The 17,240-nt window shown below is 44.6% G+C and overlaps 2 protein-coding genes across 3 annotated transcripts in view; one reads left to right on the top strand and one right to left on the bottom strand.

Annotated features, from left to right (window-relative positions):
- LOC141059269 (uncharacterized) overlaps positions 1–17,240 on the top strand; it is a 1,095,346-nt gene that overhangs the window by 319,213 nt on the left and 758,893 nt on the right. The window lies entirely within an intron of this gene.
- The window catches only part of LOC141059247 (uncharacterized), a 317,930-nt gene that overhangs the window by 261,612 nt on the left and 39,078 nt on the right, over positions 1–17,240 (bottom strand). Inside the window, exons 2-6 of one of the 2 annotated variants that reach the window (XM_073555555.1) lie at positions 11,675–11,824; positions 11,366–11,545; positions 11,171–11,294; positions 10,990–11,087; positions 8,045–8,111 (exon numbers count right to left, since the gene is read on the bottom strand). In XM_073555555.1, the coding sequence (XP_073411656.1) occupies positions 8,045–8,111; positions 10,990–11,087; positions 11,171–11,294; positions 11,366–11,545; positions 11,675–11,824 (619 nt within the window). The remainder of the gene's footprint in view (positions 1–8,044; positions 8,112–10,989; positions 11,088–11,170; positions 11,295–11,365; positions 11,546–11,674; positions 11,825–17,240) is intronic. The other variant, XM_073555554.1, reaches the window with a different exon arrangement.

Raw genomic sequence — 17,240 nt, 5'->3', positions numbered from 1 at the left:
AATTGTGCCCAATAGGATTTAGGTCAGGGCTCATAGAACGCCACTTCAGAATACTCCAATGTTTTCCTCTTAGCCATTCTTGGGTGTTTTTAGCTGTGTGTTTTGGGTCATTATCCTGTTGCAAGACCCATGACCTGCGACTGTGACCAAGCTTTCTGACACTGGGCAGCACATTTCTCTCTAGAATCGCTTGATAGTCTTGAAATTTCATTATACCCTGCACAGATTCTAGACACCCTGAGCCAGATGCAGCAAAGCAGCCCCAGAACACAACAGAGCCTCCTCCATGTTTCACAGTAGGGACGGTGCTCTATTCTTGATGTGCTTCATTTGTCCGACTGTGAACATAGAGCTGATGTGCCTTGCCAAAAAGTTCCATATTTGTCTCATCTGCCCATAGGAAATTCTCCCAGAAGCTTTGTGGCTTGTCAACATGTAGCTTGGCAAACTCCAGTCAGGCTTTTTTATGATTTTTTTCAACAATGTTATCTTCCTTGGTCGTCTCCCATGAAGTCCACTTTGGCTCATACAATGATGGATGGTGCGATCTTACCTTGATGTTCCTTGAGCTTGAAATTCACTTTTAATCTGTTTTGAAGTTTTTCTGGGCTCTTTTGTTACCATTCATATTATCTGTCTCTTTGATTTGTCATCAATTTTCCTGCTGCGGCCACGTCCAGGAAGGTTGTCTACAGTCCCATGGAGCTTACATTTCTGAACAATGTGTGCAACTTTAGTCACAGGAGCATCAAGCTGCTTGGAGATGGTCTTATAACTTTTACCTTTAACATGTTTGTCTATAATTTTCTTTCTAATCTCCTGAGACAACTTTCCTTCTCTTCCTCTGGTCCATGTTGAGTGTGATACACACCATGTCACCAAATAGCACAGTGAGTATCCGTACCTCTCTATACAGGCCCACTCACTGATTCCAAGCTTGTAGACACCTGTGATGCTAACTAGTGGACACACCTTGATTTAACATGTCCCTTTTGTCACATTATTTTCAGAGGTACCATCATTTCTGTCCAGGCCTATTTCATGAATTTTATGTTTTTAAAAATTCTATGGAAGCATGGTTGAAAAGCAATGTCTGACTTTCATTAGCACCAGTGTGGTATTTCCAAACTAATGTCTGACTTTCATTTGTTCATTTTCATAGATTTTTTATTTATTATTACTTTTGTCAGATTCAAGTTATTTCTGTGACCATTGTGGGTTTTTCTGTCATTAAACGAGGGGTAGCAACAATTTTGATCACGTGTGTATAGATTATAATCCTCAGTGAATTTATAAAATGGAATCACTTTATGGGGATTTCGACTACCGTATATACTCAAGTATAAGCCGACACCCCTAATTTTGCCACAAAAAACTGGGAAATCTTATTGACTTGCGTATAAGCCTAGGGTGGAAAATGCAGCAGCTACTGGTGAATTTAAAAAATAAAAATAGATACTAATAAAAGTAAAATTAATTGAGACATCAGTAGGTTAACCCCATATAATGCTGCACAAAGGTTAATAATGGCCCCATAAGATGCTCCATAGAATAATATGCCCCATATGCTTCTCCATAAAGGTTATGGCCCCATAAAATGTTCCATAGATTATGCCCCATAAGATGCTCCATAGATTATGCCCCCATATGCTGCCCCTGTAAGATGCTCCACAGATTATGCCCCCATAAGATGCTCCACAGATTATGCCCCCATAAGATGCTCCACAGATTATGCCCCCATGTGCTGCAAATAAAGATAGAAAAAAATGACATACTGACCTCTCCGTCGTTGGGGGCCAGGTGCCGGTGTCACTGCTGGCACCTGAGATATTATTATTATTTATGGTTATAGCGCCATTTATTCCATGGTGCTTTACATGTAAGGAGGGGTATACATAATAAAAACAAGTACAATAATGTTAAACAATACAAGTCATAATTGGTACAGAAGGAGAGAGGACCCTGCCCGCGAAGGCTCACAATCTACAAGTGATGGGTGAGAATACAGTAGTCGAGGGTAGAGCTGGTCATGCAGCGGTTTGGTCGATTGGTGGTTACTGCAGGTTATAGGCTTGTTGGAAGAGGTGGGTCTTCAGGCTCTTTTTGAAGGTTTCGATGGTAGGTGAGAGTCTGATATGTTGTGGTAGAGAGTTCCAGAGTAGTGGTGATGCGCGAGAGAAATCTTGTATGCGATTGTGGGAAGATGAGATAAGAGGGGAGTAGAGAAGGAGATCTTGTGATGATCGGAGGTTGCGTGCAGGAAAGTACCGGGAGACGAGGTCACAGATGTATGGAGGAGACAGGTTGTGGATGGCTTTGTAGGTCATGGTTAGGGTTTTGTACTGGAGTCTCTGGGCAGGGGTCCTAGGACTGAACCTTGTGGGACTCCGACAGATAGGGGGGCGAGGTGAGGAGGTGGTGTGTGAGTGGGAGACGCTGAATGTCCGGTCTGTTAGGTATGATGAGATCCAGGATAGGGCCAAGTCTGTGATGCCAAGGGATGAGAGGGTCTGTAATAATAGGGAATGGTCCACTGTGTCAAAGGCAGCCGACAGGTCCAGGAGGAGGAGGACAGAGTAGTGTCGCTTGCTCTTGGCGGTTAAGAGGTCATTGGTGACCTTAGTAAGGGGAGTTTCAGTGGACTGGTGTGACCGGAAGCCAGATTGTAAGCGGTCGAAGAGGGAGCAAGAAGAGAGATGGGAGGACAGTTCAAGGTAGACGTGTTGTTCCAGTAGCTTGGAGGCATAGGGGAGAAGTGATATAGGGTGATAGCTAGATACAGAGGATGGGTCAAGAGAGGGCTTTTTGAGGATAGGTGTGATGGAGGCATGTTTAAAGCTTGAGGGGAAAACACCAGTTGTTAGTGATAGGTTGAAGAGATGGGTTAGGGTTGGGATGAAGACTGTGGTGAGGTTTGGGATGAAGTGGGATGGGATCGGGTCAAGTGCACAGGTGGTGAGATGTGATCTTGAGAGTAGAGTGGAGAGTCCATCTTCTGTAATGGTGGAGAAGTTTGTTTTGGAGGTGGAGGGCTGGGAAGTCGGGAGGAAGGGCTCTGGGGGTTGTTGACCAAAACTGTCTCTGATGTTATCAATCTTCTGCTTGAAAAATGAGGCAAAGTCTTGAGATGAGTGGGGAGGGAGGAGGTGCTGTTGGATGGAGGAGAGAATTGAAGGTGTTGAATAACTGTTTAGGGTTGTGAGACAGGGAGGATAAGAGAGATGAGAAGTAGGTTTGTTTAGCTGTGGCGAGTGTGGTCTTCAAAGTAGTGAGGGACTGTTTGAATGCGAGGAAGTGCTCGTTGGAGTGGGATCTTTTCCATCTGCGCTCAGCAGCCCTGGAAGCTCGCCTCAGTTCTTTGGTCAGGCTGGTGTGCCAGGGCTGTCTGTTGATTTTGCGAGCTTTGGTATGTGTAAGTAGGGCAGCAGATTCCAAAGCTACAGCTATTGTGGTGTTATATAGAGCAGCAGCATCATCCGCATTGTGTAAGGAACTTGTATCTGTGAGAGGGAGGAGGGATTCAGAGAATGAGTGTAGGTCAAGGTGTTTAAGATTTCTGCGAGGGTGTGAAAGTTTGTGAGGTGGGGATTGTAGACATGGAGTGGAGAGGGAAGAGAATGTGAGAAGGTTGTGGTCAGAGAGAGGAAGAGGTGAGTTAGAGAGGTTAGATAGGGAGCAGAGGCGGGTGAAGATGAGGTCCAGTGTGTGGCCATCTTTGTGGGTGGCTGTAGAAGACCATTGAGTGAGGCCAAAGGAGGAAGTGAGAGATAGAAGTTTAGTGGCAGCTGAGAGGGAAGTGTCAATGGGGATGTTGAAGTCGCCCATGATGGTAGTAGGGATGTCCACGGAAAGGAAATGAAGTAGCCAAGTGGTGAAGTGGTCAAAGAAGGTGGTGGCTGGCCCTGGGGGGGCGGTAGATGACAGCCAGTTGGAGGTTGGAGGGGGAGTAGATGCGCACAGAGTGCACCTCAAAGGAAGGGAGGGTAACAGAGGGTGGCAGTGGGATTGGGGTGAAGGAGCAAGTATCTGACAGGAGAAAACCAACTCCTCCATGTTTGATGCTGGGGCGGGGGTGTGAGAAAGGTGGAAGCCACCATATGAAAGTGCAGCAGGAGAGGCTGTGTCAGAAGGGGTGAGCCAGGTTTCGGTGATGGCGAGGAAGGAAAGTTTGGTAGTAACAAAAAGATCATGGATGTAGGAAAGCTTGTTGCAGACAGAGCGAGTGTTCCACAGAGCTCCTGTTAGTGGGACTGGGGAAGCGGAGGCTGGGTGAATGGGTATAAGGTTGGAGTGGTTACGGAAGGTTGTGATAGAGCATGGATGGGAGGTAGAAAGGACTGTGGGAATGTGGTGAGGAGGACCAGGATTTGGAGAGATATCACCAGCAGTGAGAAGGAGCAGAGAAAGTGTTAGCAGGTGGGAGCAGGAGAGGGCATGAGGGGGCTGTCTGTGTTTGGAGACAGAGGATTGTATGTTAAGGAACAGTTTTGAGGAGGAGGTGAGGTGGATGGGGAGGATTGAAGAAGAGATGAACAGTTCCTTAGTAGGAGTAGGGATTAGGGGAATTGGCAGAAAGTGAAGGATTATAGGGGTGAAAGTGAAAACAAACAGAAACATTGTTTACAGTGACTGTGTACAGTTACCTTAAGTTCCCTTCTGGTTCTAATTCTAAAATTTATCTTCACACTTCTAGGACACACTTATAGGAATCACACTGCAGACTGAAGTCTATGCAGACTTGAGCTATGCAATATATGTACAACTAAGTGCAGTCAGGTGTGAAGCAGAGAGGAGTGGTCTCTGCTCATCTTGGTCAGAGAATTAAGGGTGGACCAGATGCATGCAATCAAGCATTGAGTAAACAAGGTCATAAATAACACTGGGGTAAGCTGGGGTTAGCTGAAAGGCATACCATGTGAATACTAGGTGCAGAGGCAAGTCTATGTGCAAAGCTGGGTGATGTACTATGTGCACTTCATAGACAGACAGATATTCACCTGTCCGGGGTCCATCGGTGCTTGCTGCTGTCTGCCACATTATCTGTCAGTGACGTTCAACAGCAGAGGGCGCAGCATGCACTAACCACGTCACTGTGCCCTCTGCTGTCTGAACGTCACTGACACAGGACGCAGCAAGCTGCGATGGACCCGGGACAGGTGAATATTAGATATACTTACCCCGTCCTGGTGCGGTCTCTAAAGCCCCGATCTCCCATGGTCTCTCTTCCTGCCTTCATCGGTCACGTGGTACCGCTCATAAATATGCGCATATTCATGAGTTTAATGAACAGTACCATGTGACCGCTGCAGGAAGGAAGGGAGACCGTGGAGAAGCTGGGGGCTGCAAAGACATGTCAGGAGAGGGTAAGTATGGCCTGACACCCTGCCCCCCTCCCCCGCCAACCGCCTGGCGTATATGACTCGAGTATAAGCCGAGAGGGGGGACTTTCAGCCCCAAAAAATGGGCTGAAAATCTCGGCTTATATTCGAGTATATACGGTATTTTGGTTCTCTGTCATTTAGTTATATTAGGGCTTCTGCATATGTTGTATCCAATCTCATCTGGGATCTGTTCCTGCTGTCCAGCTGGTGTAATCTGCTCCCTACTTCAGCTAGTTGGAAAGTACCACACCCTACTAAAGCTCATAGCATATGGCCGGAATCTGCCAGATACAGCGTTATTCTCCTCTGGTTCAGTCCTGGCTCAGCTCACGGCTTGCATATTTGTTTCCTGTTGTGACCGTGGCCCGTTTACTGACTACTCTTGTGTCTTCTGATTCTGTCCTTCTGGTTCTGACCCAGCTACCTATATTCTTCCCATCTAACACCACAGAATAGCAGGTAACACCATGGTCCAAGCCTAGGGGTCCCAGTGTAAGTCCAGATCCATGTAAGGGTGTTAAAGGGCGATGAGCAAGGCAATCCTTGGGATATGGAAAGCAGAGAAGATAGTGCCAAGCATGTTCATGGTGGACATCTTTTGAGCTGCCAGGTGACCCAATAAATTGTGTCTGCAAACTATTTCAGCTAGATCTGCATTCAAATAGCTAAATGGGGCTCCTTCCCTTCTGAACACTGCCATGTGCCCAGACAGTAGTGTACAATCGTATGCAGGGTATTGTGCGAAGTTAGAAAATAATCTGTAAGATCCGTTTTCTATTATCCTTTGTGAATAATTCCAATGTTATCACCACATAAAGTGATACATGTCAGATTTTAAAAATGGGGCCTGATTAGGAACACAAAACTGGCAGCGGGAAGAGGATAAATCAGATTATTTTGGACAATAACTACTGTAATCAAAAACTGTGACTACAGACAATAACATCTACTGAAATGATCAAACCCAACAGTCTTCATCAGTAATAAATGAGTAGCTAGTGGTGAAACCTCTCTGAGGTTATTAGAGTATGGGGCCCGGTGACTTCACAATCTAAACTATCGTAAGGGCCAATATTTTCTGTGAGATGAGTTTCAAGAAGAAATATTACACATTTAAAGAGAACTGTGTATAATAGTGCAGAGCTGAGATGTCTTAAAGGGAACCTGTCAGCAGGATTGTGCACAGTAACCTACAGACACTGTCAGGTTGGCGCTGTAATACTGATTGCAATGATACCTTGGTAGATGTAATCCGTCTTGTGGTTGTTGTTTAATCTCTATTTGTAGTTTTCAGTTAATGAAATTCTTGTGCTCTGGGGTGGGACTGTGGGCGGGGCTGCAGGTGGGACTGTGGGCAGGGCTTTATATGGTGCTCTGATCACATATGCATCAGTATTGGCTTATGACAGTGATCTGCCCTCCATTTTTACATAATGCAAACAATAGTATTGATATTGCCTATAATATTGTGGCTATTGTGAGGCTTAGGAAAAAATTACATCCAGCAAAATATCACCGGCGATGGCAGCGCCTGCGCAGTAGCAACTATAAGTAAGAGATAGATGATACTGGACAGGAGCCGCCAGTGACATTTTGCTGGATGTAAAAATTTTTTCTCAGCCTCACAATAGCCACAATATTACAGATGAATATGTAAGCAGAGCACCACAAAGCCCCGCCCACAGCCCCACCCCAGAGCACGAGAATCTCATTAACTGAAAACTACAAATACAGATTAAACAACAACCACAAGATGGATTTCATCAATCCAGTTATCAGTGTAATCAGTATAACAGCGCTGACCTGACACTGTGTGTGTAGGTTACTGTGCACAATCCTGCTGAAGGGTTCACTTTAAATTTAGATCTAAGGCATTTGGAAGAAGCAATGGAGAGCTTTTTTTAAGTCTATCAGGGAGTTACAGACTCACATAAGTGAGGCAGGCCAATCCCACCACAATCAAACTATCATACAGAACGAACAGGTAAAAAAGACAGAGTAAAAAATTATGCTACATCCACAACAACGACATATGTATGAGGGGAGAACTCCAACACTAAACCAGACTTGCACTCATTTATGGTGGAAGATCGGAGCTACTATGAGTCATGACCAAAAGAGTAGAGAAAGTATTAGCACCCCCCATTTCAGGAGAGATTGTGCAGTAATCTGAATTCATTAGGATCGAATGACTGGACCTGGTCTTGTAGGGACCATATGAGACATTCAGCAGCACAGAAGGGAGAGAAGGTAGATTCATCCAATAAGATATCAGGGATCTAGTAAGCCAACAGCATCATTACCCTCCGCTTTCTCTTACAGGCACATCATAATATTTTAAATTCAAGTGATTTTCTAACTTGTCAGCACATTCTATTTAAGTTTTCATTTGGCTTTGTAGTTTACAGATCTGAGCAGGTAACAGTCAGCATCTTCTAATCTAAGGGGTTTCGTGGATCCTCCAGGTGGTAAGTTCTATAGAAAAGGGCTTTCAATGCCCAAAGTCATTTGAACAGTTTTGGTTGAAGGAGAATGTTGTGGTCAGGAGGGAAAATGGTGATCACACGATTGTGATACGGACGGACTACACCACTGATAAAGCAGCCACAGCCGGTGACCAAGAAGAATCTGTGACTTCTCTGCATTTAGTAGTTACTACTCACCTGGGTAGTCATATGAAGGAATCTCCTCTTTACACCGCTCATCACCCCTCACATATGTCTCTTCACCCTGAAACAAATATTGTAAAAGTCACAGCCATGTGAAGTCACATCTATGATCAGCTCTAATCCAGCCATCTCTACCGTTCTCATTACACAACTATCTATTTATAATTGCCTTGTAATGGTTTCATTTACTGTTCTGCCCAGACATCACCGTATCCCAGACTTCAAAGCAGACGAAGTTCCCCGACCGCCATATTGGGACACCCAAGTGATTGGTGTCTCAAAATGGAAACTGCTGCTGGTGCCAACCTATTGCGCGGTACCACCAGAAGAACACAGTCGCACCACACACACAAAAACACTCTATACGCCATATGCACCACACACATTCACACTCTCACAGTCACACACTCATGCAGCCTCTTGTACTGTACCACCAAAGGAACACCGTCGCACTACGCCTGCTCCAATTCTGCGCAGATGCAGTGAATCATTCGGCTGATCCTGGCGCCAGATGTGCGGCGTGTCTACAGGCAGAGGAAACCGGTCACATTAAAGGGGTTTTCCCATGAATGAAAGTTCATTTTAAAAATTGTCTGTGTCTGGCCGTGTACGGAGCATACCACATTTCCTGGGCAGGGGAGGAAGCAAAAGACAATACTGACATTACAGCAGGAGATCGCAGAGGATACATTTTGTGAGGTAAAATATTTCACTGACTGTTTTTAAACAATATTTTACCTCACAAAATGTATCCTCTGCGATCTCCTGCTGTAATGTCAGTATTGTCTTTTGTTTCCTCCCCTGCCGAGGAGCTGTGGCATGTTCTGTACAAGGTCAGACACAGACAATTTTTTAAATGAACTTTCGTTCATAGGAAAACCCCTTTAAATAGAAATTCCTCCTGACGTGCTGTGCACTTAATGTTTAATGATGGGGTGCACAGGTCAAACAAGAGATGACATGAGAGGAGAAGACAGCAGATGGGGGAGAGAGAACGCGCACAGGGGGAGACAGCTCAAACGGGACAGCACCTGAGGGGAGAACACAGCACAGGAAGGAGAGAGACAGCAGACAAGGGGGATAGCACATGGGGTAGACAGGTGAAAGGAGAGAGCACAGACGAAAGAAGTCAGCACATGGGGAAAGAGAGAGTGGATAGGTGGGAGAGCACATGGGGGGGATTTTCAACACTGCAAAGCCTGCTCCCATGGTGACCTTACCTCCCTCCCGATGCGATAGCATCGGGCCTTCATCTAGTAAAACATAATACTGGTGGATAAAACAAGACTGAACACAAGTCCTTCACAGCCATCTACACATCATAGGGGAGATCTCATGACACCTTCTCTCCATCTACCTGATGATCCTTTTTTTTTTTTTTCTTCTCAATTATTTTTATTGAGGTTGAACAAGAAAACAAGTCAAAATAATGACAACCATAGTTACAACCACCATATATATGAAACTAGGGTAACGAGAGGAGAAAAGGAGCAGAAAATGGGGACCGACAAATGAAAAACAGGAAGAGGGGGGGGGGGAAGGGGTGAGGGGAGGAACAGGCATTAGTGGCATCGATAGAACTATGTGTAGCAGCAAGTACACACAATAAGTCTGTGTTCTGCAGTACAGTAATATATTCCAAAAAGGAAAGAAAACAAACAACATCCAATATCCGGCATCTTAATTATATACGGCTAAGCAGGCTGGAGCGGGGCAACCGTGGAGTGTCTACTATGTATCCAGGGGTGCCAAATGTTCTGTCTTTTTATTATGGCGGTCATCGAGTGAGCTAGTGCTAGTTCAAGCTGGCAGTGAGTGTTAATTCTATCAATTAGTCCTGCAACCTCTGGGGGGGGTGGGATCTTTCCATCTAGCCGCTGTCAACACTCTAGCAGCTATCAAAATATGTGACAGCGTACCTCTAAGAATATGAGGAATTTCGTTCAGGCCAATGTGTAAAATGGCCTGGCTTGGGGTCAAAGTCATCTGGATACCCAAGACTTGTGAGATCAATAAATCAACACCCCTCCACCAAGGCTGGAGCACCGGACAGGACCACCAAGTATGCTCAGAAGTACCCCTCATCCCACACCCTCTCCAGCATTCAGCAGACCCACCAGCTCCAAAATGTGCCGTTCGGACCGGGAACTGGTACCATCTCAGGTGCGTCTTTTTCAACTGCTCGAGATGGTTCACACATGAAGAGACCCGTACAACTTCACACAATCCTTCCTCCCAGTCAACAGGTTTGGAGAGAAAACCCAGATCCCGCTCCCACCTGATCATATAGGGCAGTTTTGTATTATCCGGCGGGTCATTCAGGGCTCTATATAATAATTAGATACCTCTCGGGTCAGAATCAGGCAGCAGAAAATAACCGTTAACTGTGTTATTTAGTTGTGAATTGAAAAAAACCAAGTCCGGTGAATTATGCAACATATGACGTATTTGTAGGTATTGGTAAAAACACCTCCGGGTGGCCGGAAACTCAGCAGCCAGTTGGTCAAACGGGATTAACCCACCACTCCCCACTAGGTCTCCCAGACTCACAATTCCGGCAGCAACCCATGACTGAAGATTAATGTATGGAATATGCATCTCAAGGGCCTTTAACGATATGGAGTGGCGTGATAGTTTAATAAGAGATGGGACCACTGTCCTCCAATGATGCAGCGCAGCTTTCATAGTTGGCAAAAGTGGGGAATATTTAGTAGTTTTAATAGCTTCAGCCTCCAAATTATATCGGGTAGACCTGGCTGTAGCATAATAGTTTTCTATTTGAAGCCATTTATGGTCTCTGTCCGCTTGCCACCAGTCTCTCAGTCCCGTCATTATAGCGGCTTTATGATACTTTAACAAGTTAGGTACCCCCAGTCCCCCTTTTTTATACGGGAAATACATTAGGGCCCTGGAGATCCTAGACTTTTTATATGACCTACCTGATGATCCTGAGGAACATTGGGATCTTCTTGTTTACAGTCCTGTGGAAGAAGAGGATGGGGACATCTCTCTGGTGTTGTCCTCTTACTGGATAGATCTGGAGGAAACACATACAGGGACTGAATTCATTCTTTACATACAGATAATTATAGGCCGTGTGTATTTAGTCCTGTCTATTACCTGGTGATGTGAGGGGCTGGGGAACCTCCATCATGACGTCCTTGTACAGATCTTTGTGTCCTTCTAAATACTCCCACTCCTCCATGGGGAAATAGACAGTGACATCCTGACACCTTATAGGAATCTGACACATACAAAGATACCGTCATCCCCCTGTTCCCTTCATAGTACTGTATAATGTCCCAGCAGTGTCACCTCTCCAGTCAGCAGCTCAATCATCTTGTAGGTGAGTTCTAGGATCTTCTGGTCATTGATGTCCTCATGTATCAGGGGGTGAGGTGGATGTCCCGTGATTGGGCTCAGGGGTCTTCTGCTTCCCTCAGACACAGGGTCCTGACAGTGCTCACTAGAGGTCTTCTTCACTACTGTGTAATCCTGGTTATGGAGAGACACATTAATAAATCTCACTACAGACATCTCCAGAGTCCTCACCTCTCCAGTTCTGTCCATCTGTTATTCCCATAGATAAGAATGATGTAATGTGACATCATCAGGATCTCTCACCTCTCCAGTAAGCTGGAAGAGGATCTCAAGGGTGAGGTGTAATATCCTCTCCGCCATCTTGTCTCTGTCCATATCCATCCTTGATGGGTAAATCAGGAAAATTCTCTTATATAGAAGATCTTCACTGAGAGGATCCGATATTGTAGAGTCCTGAGGATGATGAGCCAATGTCAGATCTAAAAAACTTGTGTAATAATACAATTACTGGAGATAATAAGGGAAACATATGAGATTTATTATTTTACAATATTTCATATTCTTCATTATATCTACTAATAAAACCTGGATATTTTAGGCCACAGACAACAAGCAGCTTCTTCCTTTGATTCGGCAGCTGAATACGTTTCTCATAGAAATAACAGAAAACTGACGGCACATTAAGGACTAGTCTGAACAGGTGCAAACCAAACAACAGCTTACATGTCAAAATAAGGAAATGGTTGCACTCAATTGCATTAAGGCACATCAATGTGAAATACATGAAGTGTGAATAGCGTAATGGCTTTTGAAATTTAGGAAAAACACATGAGATGCTTAGCACAAAATTTGGCCAAAAAATGTGAGCCCATTCACCAACGTCAAGGTGATCTCATCAGATGGGTCCCTGATCTAACTGCCTAGTGTGAACACTTACCTCATTATGCTATTCACACTTCTTGTATTTCACATTGATGTGCCTTAATGCAATTGAGTGCAACCATTTCCTTATTTTGACATGTAAGCTGTTGTGTGGTTTGCACCTGTTCAGACTAGTCATTGATGTGCCGTCAGTTTTCTGTTATTTGTATGCTAGTGTTCTGACTGAGCACTCCGCCCTTCACCATGCTGTGGTTTTAATTACATCCAATCACATTTGGTTCTGACCTTCCTATAAATAAAGGCTTTACCAAGTCATCAGCCAGAGGTAAGTGTTCATAGTAGGCAGTTAGGTCAAGGACCCATTCGATGAGATCACCTTGACGTTAATGAATGGGCTCACATTTTTTGGCCAAATTTTGTGCTAAGCATCTCATGTGTTTTTTCTAAATTTCAAAAGTCATTACGCTATTCACACTTCATGTATTTCACCTTGATATGCCTTAATGCAATTGAGTGCAACCATTTCCTCATTTTGATAAGTTTCTCATAGACTCATCTTCCATAACGCTAATTCTCGTCTCATTTACCGACACTGGAATCGGCATTAGCAATACTGCAGGAGATATTCATTACACGTGACAGGAGAAATAACTACTTCATGATGAAGACGACATCTTCATCTTCTACTACGGCTCTAGAAACAGATTTGGCCGGAGTCCGTCACTGACTCCATCCCCACCGGCCATCTATATGAATGTTCCCCGTGTTCCTCGCACTGTAATCTTCTATCACGTTAGATCTCATGTCTGAGTCAGACATGGAAGTTTGAGGCTTTTATAAAAGATTTATTGTTTCCACAAACACAACAGACAGAAATTATCTGATCCCAAAGTCTCCATGTACAGTGATTTATAGGGTTATTTCTGGCCTTAGACTTTCCTATATTACAGGAAAAACATCAGAAAAAAAAAGATATTAAAATGTTTCCAATTAAAATTGGCACCAACAATTCTTGCAAAAATAAAAAAAAAATAAAAAAAAAAAAGCAGAAGACACTTATTTTTTACAAATTAACTCTCTTGGGCTCCAGAACATAGATATACACTGCAGGAACCGCATAGGAGCGGCTGCAACAAAAACCCTGGCAGTTTCATCACTTGCTGCTGTCAAAAGCAAACATGGCATCTAAGAAGGTGTGACAGAGTCCGGCTGAATGCCATTCTCCGCAAAGTACTCGATAGTATGGGGCGGCCTAGTTACTACGATACTTACATGCCTAATAATGGTGTCTGAGCCAGCAATGTACGAAGGACTATTAGGCCGGGCCAGAGGCAGCGTCCAACAAGTTACCTTTTAACGCTCCCATAATAATAACAATAATAATAATCTTAATATAGCGCCAACATATTCTGCAGCACTATACAGAGTAAGTTTTAAAAAACAAGTCATAAATAACAATGTTAACATTACAATAATTAAAGCAAAATGAGATGACCCTATTCGTCAGAGCTACCAATCTACAATGAGTTGGGGAAGATACTGTACATAGTGCAGGTATGTATTTACAATGGTGTAGTTACAATGATGGTCCAGCCAACTTGAGGGAGTGGTGGATAGATGGAGATAGTGAATGGGCTACACATGCACACTTCCACATAAAATAACTTTGATTAGTGAACGTGATAGGCCGCTCTGAACAAATGTGTTTTGAGGGAGCAACTAAAACTATGCAAATTGTGGATAGTCCTAATTTCTTAAGGTAGAGCATTCCAGAGGATTGGCGCAGCGCGGGAGAAGTCTTGGAGTCGGGAGTGGGAGGTACAGATTAGTGCAGAGGTTAGTCAAAAGTCATTTGCAGAGTGCAGCTGTCGGTTAGGCCAATAGACAGAAATAAGGGAGGAGATGTAGAGGGATACCGCATTGTGGAGAGCTTTGTGGGTGAGAACAAGTACTTTGAATTGGATCCTATAATGAATGGGCAGCCAATGTAACGATTGGCGAAGAGAAGACGCGTCCGAGTACCGATTAGCCAGATGGATGACCCTGGCTGCTGCATTAAGTATGGACTGTAGAGGGGAAAGTCAAGTAACGGGGAGGCCAATTACTAAAGCGTTGCAGTAGTCCAGGCGGGAGTGGATCAAGGCAACAGTGAGGGTTTTTGTTGCTTCCATGGTGAGAATAGGGCAGATTCTAGAGATGTTCTTTAGGTGTAAGTGGCAAGAGATTGTATATGGGATGTAAAGGAGAGATTGGTGTCAAACTTAATACCCAGACACCGCGCCTACTGCGGGGGTGTTATTTTGGTGCCACCCACGGAGAGGGAAATGTCAGATTTAGAGATGTTAGTAGACAGTGGAAGCAGAAGAATTTCAGTTTTGGAGAGGTTGAGTTTCAGATAGAGAGCGGACATGATGTTGGAGACTGTGGACAGTCACTGACGTTTTGTAGAACAGCGGGGGTAAGGTCAGGGGATGACGTGTATAATTGTATGTCATCAGCATAAAGATGGTACTGAAAGCCAAATCTGCTGATGATCTGTCCAATTGGGGCCATCTAGAGAGAGAAGAGAAGGGGGCCAAGGACTGAGCCCTGAGGTACCCCAAAATCGAGAGGAAGAGGAGATGAAGTGGAACCAGCGAACAAAACACTGAAGGAGATGTCAGAAAGATAGGAAGAGAACCAGGAGAGAGCAGTGTCCTTAATGCCTAGTGACTGGAGCCTAGAGTGTAGGAGACAGTGGTCAACAGTGTCGAAAGCTGCAGAAAGGTCAAGAAGAATGAGCAGAGAGTTGTCACCGTTACATTTTGCTGTCAGTAGGTCATTGGTAACTTTGATTAGTGCAGTTTCAGTCGAATGTAGGGGGTGGAAGCCAGACTGTGAAGTGTCTAGGAGGGAGTGAGTGGAGACGTAATGGTAAGGCGGGAGTAGACTAGGCGCTCCAAGAGTTAAGAGATGAAGGGGAGATTGGAGACTAGTCTGTAGTTGTTTGTGCAGGATGGGTCGAGAGCGGGTTTCTTTAATATTGGAGTAACGATAGTGTTTGGAGGAGGATGGGAAAATGCCCAAGGAGAGGGAGAGATTAAAGATTGTAGTTAGGTGAGTTGTGACGACTAGAGAGAAAGACTGGAAGAGATGTGATGGAATGGGGTTGATAGTGCATGTAGTTCTACGAGAAGATGAGAGGAGTCTGGAAACTTCTTCTGTGATGGGATCAAATGTGGAGAGTGAGCCAGGGGAAATGCAGGGAGGGATGGAAGTCACAGCATTTAGTGGTTGGGAGCGTAGTTCCTGACAGATGTTATCTATTTTCTCTATAAAGTGGAAGGCCAGGTCATCAGCACAAATGTCTGTGATAGGGGCTTGTGCTTTTGGCCTGAGGGAGTGAAAGGTGTCAAAAAGTTTCTTGGGGTTGTTGGATAGTGAGGAGATCAGAGTGGTGAAGTAGGTCTGTTTGGTGAGGTGTATGGCAGAGTTATAGGTTCTTAACATAAATTTGAAGTGGATGAAGTCTTTTGGTGTGCAGGTTTTCCTCCATAAGCGTTCAGCACTCCTAGAGCATTGCTGGAGAAGTCGAGTTTACAATGTGAGCCATGGCTGTTTTACTCTGTGTTTGGAGGTTGTGAGGGGCGCTACTTGGTCTAGGATGCTTCTGAGAGTGTTATTGTAGTGATGAACAGCCAGATCAGGACAGGAAAAAGGAGATTGGGGACAGTGATGAGTGTAGGGAGTCTGAAAGTGTATGAGGGCTAATGGCTTGTAGATTTCTGAATGTGTGGTAGGTAGGAGTGTGCTGGGGTGGGTGAGGATTTGTGAGCGTGAAGGAGAGAATGTTGTGGTCAGAGAGGGTAAGTGGTGGGTTATGTATGTAGGAGACTGAACAGAGCCGGAGAAAGACCGGGTCAAGGGTGTTACCGTCCTTGTGTGTCTCAGAGGTTGAGAGCTGTTAGAGGCCTAAAGAAGTGGTTAGTGATTGAAGCTGGGATGCAGATGTGGAAGTGGGGCTGTTAATGGGGATGATGAAGTCTCCCAGGATAAGGGTTGGTAGGTCTGAGAACATGAAGTGTGGCAGCCAGGCTGAGAAATGGTCAAGGAGGTGGGTGAGAGCCTGGTGGCCGGTATATGACCACTACACTGAGGGATAGAGGACGGAAAAGCCTGATGGTGTGGACCTCAAAAGAAGGGAATGAGAGTGATGGAACTGGGGGGACGATCTGGAAAGTGCAGTGTGGGGACAGGAGAATGCCAACTCCACCACCAAGAGTATAGAAATTCCAGGCTCTACCACCCGTTAAGGGTGCTCTGGGGGTAAAAAACTATATACAAGTAATAAAGTAAACCCCGGCACTCAAATGAGGACAAAGGAATAAATGCATAAGTGAATTTATTGACACACTGCAAAGGGAACCTAACCAGAGCAACAGCACCAACGTTTCGGCATAAAGCCTTTCTCAAGGTAGTTGCCTGAAGGGGTGTGAAAAAATAACAAAAATAGTGAGTGCATTTATGTACACGTGATACATAGAATGAATACATACACAAATAATACAAATATGCATAGAAAATGTACTGCGGACGGAACGTACATTACTGGTTAGAGCAGAAAAACACGGGTCTCACAGGACAACCGAATATTTTCAAATGGAGGTAAGGTTCCATACATTTCGCAGAGTGTGCTTCTTAGTCACATGGGGAAAAAAATTCAACATAAGTGGACAAATATGTACCAAAAAAGAGGCAATATTGGTCAAGGCACAAATAATGCAACAGCCAAAGATAGTATCCGTATGGGGAAGGGAAAAAAAAAGGGGGGAAAAGAAAAAAGAAAAGCAGAAAGAAAGAGAAAGAAAGGAGAAGAAGAGAAAAGAAGGAGCGAAAGAGAGAAAAAAAGAAGAAAAGAGGAACGAGAAAAAAGAAAGAGAGGAGGAAAAAAGAAAAAGGGAAAAAAAGGGAGGGGGGGGAAGAAAGCAGAGAAGGAAAAAGAGGAGAG

This window comes from Dendrobates tinctorius, unplaced genomic scaffold, assembly GCF_039654945.1.
Source record: "Dendrobates tinctorius isolate UK_male_01 unplaced genomic scaffold, ASM3965494v1 ptg000226l, whole genome shotgun sequence".
NCBI lineage: Eukaryota > Metazoa > Chordata > Amphibia > Anura > Dendrobatidae > Dendrobates > Dendrobates tinctorius.
Note: the sequence above shows the minus strand (reverse complement) of the source record. Positions and strands in the feature narration are given on the sequence as shown.